The sequence below is a fragment of the Lactuca sativa genome, chromosome 9 (assembly GCF_002870075.4).
Source record: "Lactuca sativa cultivar Salinas chromosome 9, Lsat_Salinas_v11, whole genome shotgun sequence".
In the NCBI taxonomy this organism is placed as follows: Eukaryota; Viridiplantae; Streptophyta; class Magnoliopsida; order Asterales; family Asteraceae; genus Lactuca; species Lactuca sativa.
The window spans coordinates 55,528,261-55,535,049 of record NC_056631.2 but is presented as its reverse complement, the minus strand read 5'-3'; the positions used below and the strand labels follow the sequence as shown (position 1 = coordinate 55,535,049).

Sequence of the window (6,789 nt, the reverse complement as noted above, 5' to 3'; positions counted from 1 at the left end):
CATTATTTATTTTTTGATTCTGCACATGTTTTACATGGTATATATTTTATCTAAAAAAGTATGAGCATGATCAGATTATTATTACATGCTTAACATAATATTCAAGCTTACATATGTTCATGCTTCCCAAAACCATGTCGCACAAAGACATTTTAGTCTAATTTTGGCCCATAAAAGGAAATAAAAAGCTAGGAAGAAAGTTGAATATATGGAGTGAAAAATTAAATGGATGTAAAAGATCAAACATATTTTTATAAAGATAATAAAATGAGACATATTTTTAAATATAATGTATGATTTGGGTCAATATTTTTTGCAATTTTTTTATATATATACACTTGTTTCTTAGAAAAAAGGAGAAAATATGGAAGCACGTAAGTCTATGTTTCACATTCATCCCTTATTTTTTAAATTTTTTGTAAATGTAACAAAAAAATTATTCTACAAAGATTTTTTTATCACTTGGGGATTTTCCTATACTTTTCAACCAATCATAGACCACCAAATCAATTGAGTGGATAGCATTCACACATCCACGATAAGATAACTCATTTTGCACCCATCACCACCTCAACAAACAAAAACCACACAAAAGATCAGCCTCATCACTTTAAAATCCCACACCCTTCTTCTCCAAACACCAATACTTCATTTCATTTTCATTCCCAATGGCAACCATAACATCTTCCACCATCTCCATCCCATCATTCACCGGCCTTAAGACCGCCACAGCCGGTTCAAGGGCCACCACTGCTACCGTCAAGGTAGCATCCGTCACCCCAAAGCTCTCAGTGAGAGCTTCCTTGAAGCAAGCGGTGGCCACAGCTATCGCTGTTTCCGCCAGCGCGTTGCTGGCCAGCAACGCGCTGGCAGCAGAAGTCTTGCTAGGAAGCAGTGACGGTGGATTGGTTTTCGAACCATCCACCTTCAGTGTGGCGTCTGGTGAGAAGATTGTGTTCAAGAACAACGCAGGGTTCCCACACAACGTTGTGTTTGATGAAGACGAGGTTCCAGCTGGCGTTGACGTGTCCAAGATTTCAATGAGTGAAGAGGATTTGTTGAATGCAGGAGGAGACACATATGCAGTGACATTGACTGAGAAAGGGACTTACAGTTTCTATTGTGCACCACACCAAGGTGCTGGGATGGTTGGCAAAGTTACTGTTAATTAAATGAGAGTTTGGTTTATTCATTTTCTATTTTCTAAATAATTAAACTTTGAAAATATTTGGCAAAGCTACTGTTTTATACTTTTATTTGCTGTCCGGATTGTATAAATGATGTTGAAATGTATTTGAGATAAATGACGGCATATTAGAGAAAATTATAAAAGAAAAATAACAGTAATCTTTTACCAATAAAAAGCTTTCAGGCTCCTTACAATTTTCCCCAAATGTTCTGCCCAGAGTGGCATTCTACACCTAAATTTCACAAAGAATAAAAAAAAGATTAAAATCATTACTAAAAACAAAATATAACCATGTTTAGGTATACAAAATTACTTGATAGGTTTCCTGTTGAGCCCATGTATGATAGGGCTGGAAAGTTAGTTCGGTAGCAAATAGCAATTTCGTAGTTTGTAATATAAGACCGCTTATTTTGGTTAATTTCTGTGATTATCTTTTTTTTTTTTTGTAAATTTTAATTTGACCAATCTAAAAAGTTGCATTATTATCAAATAGTCATCAAAATAGTTTTTGTTTAATATCACTCTAGCACAATTAACTTTTGTGATTTGTCCGACTTGATTAATTATGTTTTTTTTTTGCGCATTAGGTTATCTAACTTTTACTATACGTGTCAATTAGGTCATTATCGTTAGTTTTTAACTATTCATCCATTAAATAGTTATCTAAATTACACGAATGACCGCTATGATTTAAATTTCATTCGTAGTTGATCCTTTACCGGCTATGGTTTAAATTATACAATAAAAATTTTCAATTTCATCCACAACAATCAAGACACCAATCTCCGCATCCAAACGATACGTTCATCGCCTTCTTAAACCCAATAAATATTTCACGACCACCCATCTCCGTATTCAACGCAACCACCTTCACAAGAAGAATTGACGGAAAGTCGAAAACCGCCATTACCCAACTGAAGATCACAGAGGATTGGACAAGCAACACCAACTCCTCTCTCTACCCCCTCAATCGCTCATCAAAATCGATCGTCGTCTCGAAACTTCAAATAAAGCTCTTAAAATTTTTCATTTCATTCATGACAACCAATCTCCGTCTCTTTCTCAACTACCGTTACCTTCAATACTCCAAACTGTTATCGAGATAGCGATGCGTGAAGAAGATTCAGTTCCCCTTGTTGGTTTATTCAACCTTTCCAAGGAACTAAAGGTCCCCCTACCTCCAACTCAACAATCCTGTTAATTAGATACTTTTTTCATATTAAAAAGGTTCAAGAATCTCTGCAATTGTATAATGAATTAGAACCAGATGCGAAAAACACCAATGTGAAAAACACATTACTTGGTTTGTTGTTGAGATCTAACAAATTTGAGGATGCACACAAGCTGCTCGATGAGGTCTAACAAATTTGTTGTTGAGATCTAACAAATTTGAGGATTTGTCACTAACCTAGTCTTGTGATTACGGTTTGACAAATTCATGTGGATAAGTGATGGGTTTTGGCCATATGAACATTCCTATGTGCACATGCAAACCCTAATGCTTGGATCTAGGTTTCTCTAATTAAACATGCATTGGATCCAAGACTTCTAATAACTAATAGAGTATAAGAACAATACAACATCAGAGATAGAAGCTTACCTTGAAACACTTGTTTGATCTTCTTGTTCTTGGAGCTTTAGAGTCACAAATGTCACTCCTCTAATGGCTTACAAACACCAACTAGCAAGAGGATGATTTGAGAGAGAGGAGAGGGAATAGAAATCGGCCAGGGTTTCTTTGCTTTTGTAGAGGTGCCGATTTCCCTTGCCCCAAGGATCTATTTATACTTGTAAGGCTCCTAGGGTTTCACCCTTAAACCCTAGTTGGATAATCTTTACCCAAAGCAATCCAAATCCTTTCCATGATAAGCCCTTAGACGATTTGTGGCTTATCCTAAGCCCTAGAAATCGTCCAACCCTATCCATGAAGGATTTACAGTCCAAAGTGTAACTATCAAACAATTGACAGTTTATACCCTCTTATTTAATTAATCTCTTTAAGTCACCAAATTAATTCTAATTAATTTTATGACTTTTATTAATCAAATAACAATATTATTATTCCTTATATTATTCTCATAATATATTAATAATATGTTTTCTTTCATAATAAATCATCCTGTTAAGTTGCTATGATGAAGGCAACCCAAAAGAACCATGCACAATCGGGTCAAATACTTGCCTAATATAGTTGCAGCCTTAGACACTATTCCAACAGTCTCCCACTTGGATAAGTCTAGTAACTATATGCACAAGTACAATTCGATTTGCAATTGTAGCTCTCAAATACGCTGTCAAACTCTGATCTAATCAATCTTGTCCTTTAGATAAGGGATCATACAGTCCTCTGTTAGATATCATGCTGACAATTCTATGGAATAATTTGTCTAGCATTTTGGTTTCTCGATCTCCGATTTATTCGACATAGAACTTAATCGAACACATCAATTCAGTTCTGACCGGGCCCGACACATAAGTCAAATCAAATCATCGAGCGGCCGAGATATCGCTTTTACCATCTTGGGATAAAAGTAACAGATAAACTTCGACTTATATGCATTTACTTATTCATTAATCAACTATACACAACAATGCGTTTTATAACACCGAGTTACTGATGCGTTTTCGCATTATCAATGTACAACCAATTAACAAATAACAAACCATATATCTAGGTTTTAAGACAATATGATATTATCGTCTTACGATCACCCTTTTATATCATATTCCATAAGGTGATTCCAGCAAGCACGGGTTTGTTCCAATGCTCAAAGCTAGTTCATAAGCACTCATGAACGTTGCAGCAACCTTTTGCTATGTCTAAAACCATTTAGACAATCTACATACCGATTCATAACAATCTTCATTCATATCTACTTCCAACATATGAACGATTGTGGACAATTGGACAAGATTGAGGGAAGTAGGGCTCGTAGACCGGGTGGGCCTGTTCTTGACAAAGATATTCATTGGAGATGGGTATTCGTTTACCTGTTCTGGTTGGCAGAATCTGTTCCGGGTGCAAGAGCGGGTCTACAAGGAGTTTTGTGTCGAGTTTTTCGCAACGGTGACATTTCAGGAAACGGTTCAAGATCCACATTGGCCACAGGCGTTGGTATTTCGATTGGGGGGTGAGTACCGGGAGTGCAGCCTGGTTGAGTTTGCTTGGAGAGTAGGACTGTATGATCGGCAGGAGGCTGTAACTCCCGAGTTTGGCATGTTTTTGAGTGGGGCTGCTAGAGGATATGCGGAGGGTGTCACGGGGTATTCTTTTTGGCATAACATTGCCTCCGGGATGTTTAATTCCGGAGTATCTCCCGAGAGCAGTATTCGGTCCCCGATCCATCGTTTACTCCACCGATTCATTACCTTTTCCATCAACCATAAGAGGCATGACGACAAAGTGACTAAGCAGAACTTATTTTTCTTATGGTGCATCTTACAGTCTGGTGTCTGTTGCAACATCCCGTATTTTCTAGCCCGTTTTCTGGCCGGGTCTGCCGCGAGTTCGCGCCCTGGGAGCCCCATTTGTGGGGGGGGCATTTTGTTACTCGTTTGGCCCGTTCTTATCATCTGGTTGTTCCCGATATTACTAGATCCATGACGTGTGTGGACGAGCATGACTTTGGTATGGGATATTTGGAAACTATGCGGGTGGTCATAAATTTTGGATCACATTGGGGCATAGTTCCATCAGATGTTGAGGGTGATGATGAGGATGATCAGCTAGCCGATCAACCTACGCCAGAGCCGAGACCGAGGCGCAGGAACGTGAGAGGAAGGGGAGACCGCGGGCAGCCGATACACCCACCTGCTTCCATGGTTGGTGCGCCTTTTGGGGGTGATATGGTTGGTTACTTTGACCAATTATCGTTGAGTGTGAATTGGATAGGCGGCACGATGGAGAATGTTGTTCGGCATCTTGGGGTGGAGCAGCCGTCTTATTTAGGGTATCATTACCCGATTTGCCCACGATGGTCGGAGTATGGTGGTCGCGGAGGTGATGGAGCTGGTACCAGTGGAGCGCAGGAAAATGAGGAGGATGATTGATCGTTATTTATTTTGTTTGATTTGTTTTTAGTTTGTTTTTTATGGGATTGCAAGAACTACTTTGAATATTATGTGTCTTTTATTCTTCGTTGTTGATTGTTTCTCAGAAATTGCTAAGGAGCGCCTAGGAGGGATAGCGAGTTATGAATGCGTACGTTTTTAGCCGGGAGTGTTTAATGCCGAGAGTCGAGACCCATATTTTCAAAATAAGTGTGGGGTGAGTTAAGAGAGGGGAGCGTCAGCGAAAGAGTCATAAACTGATGACTTTGGAAGAGTCTTAATACATTAAGACATTAAAAGAAGGATTGCGCAATGTTTTCTGCTTGTCCAGTTTTCACGACGTGAACATTTATTATTCACGTCGTGAGTCAGTTATCAGGAGGTTTTCAGAATACGCTCAGTTTCGATTTCACGTCGTGAATTGTTTCACACTCACGTCGTGAATATTAGATTTTTACAAGATTCAAGGCCCTTGACATTTTAGTCTTCTATGGGTTGATGCTATTCTTCTTGTCAATATATTCAAGATTATTTTGACTCATATTTTTTACAACCATGCAATGTGGCATATGCTTTCCCACATTGGTCATTCTACTTTTGGAGACTTACACCATATTTGAAGACGATTGAAGGCTCGATTTCGTGTTTTGCCGGTACACTCCTTATTTTATTTCAAGAACCAAGTTTCTACTTTTGGAATCCATATTCAAGATGCACGTTTGCCACACTTTTGGAGATTTTCACGCTTTTTCTTCCTTTTCTTTAATTTTGATTTATTTTTATGCATACAATGAGGGCATTGTATGAAATAAGTGTGGGGTAGGGGTAGAAAAAGTAAATTGCTAGATAACCATAGAATTTGATAGTAAAAATTGAAAATTTTGAAAATTTCAAACTTTTAATAATTAAATCTAGTAATAATAATTTTAGTTATAATTGCTAGTGTTATGTGGGATGATCCGATGAAAGTTCAAATGCTTAGTTGAGCCAATACACGTTATAGTGCATTTGTGGCCTCCCTTATTTTAGTGAAATCATGGAACAAAAACATGATCCCGCTTGGTTTGAGGGATGCAATATGTTTAGCAGCCTAAACCTGAAATGTATCCAGGAAAATTATTATCATTAACCAATAAAGGTTGAGGTTGAGCGCCTTTGCTTAAGAATGTAGGTTTTGAGTAAAAAAAGTGAGGTACATGTTAAAAAAAAAAAAAGAGAGAGAGAGAGAGAGAGAGAATTACGAGTAAAGTAGAATTTTTGAGCAAATAAAGTGAAGATCAAAAGATCAAAATTCCAAGAAATTCAAAAAGTTAAAGATACCAGAAATCAAATAAGATGGTGAATTCAAAGAAATCAAAGATCAAATGTCAAAGAAGTGAAGAATTCCGAAAGAGCTCTATAGTGGTATCGAAAAATTGTAATTCTAGATTTTGTATGCTTAGGTTGCTCAATTAAAAATACCTTGAGGATAAGGAGGTTTTCTACGGATGGATTCGGAGGGTTGCTTAAAAATGAGCATTGTTCGGAAAAAGTGGGCAAGTGTTTATGAA

At 37.7% G+C, this 6,789-nt stretch overlaps 1 protein-coding gene across 1 annotated transcript; it reads left to right on the top strand.

Moving 5' to 3' along the window:
* Window positions 1-510: 510 nt before the first annotated feature.
* Window positions 511-1,236, top strand: LOC111903875 (plastocyanin-like). Its single transcript, XM_023899642.3, has one exon. It carries the CDS (start codon window positions 669-671, stop codon window positions 1,170-1,172), a length of 504 nt encoding a protein of 167 aa, XP_023755410.1. The 5' UTR covers window positions 511-668; the 3' UTR covers window positions 1,173-1,236.
* Window positions 1,237-6,789: the final 5,553 nt, after the last annotated feature.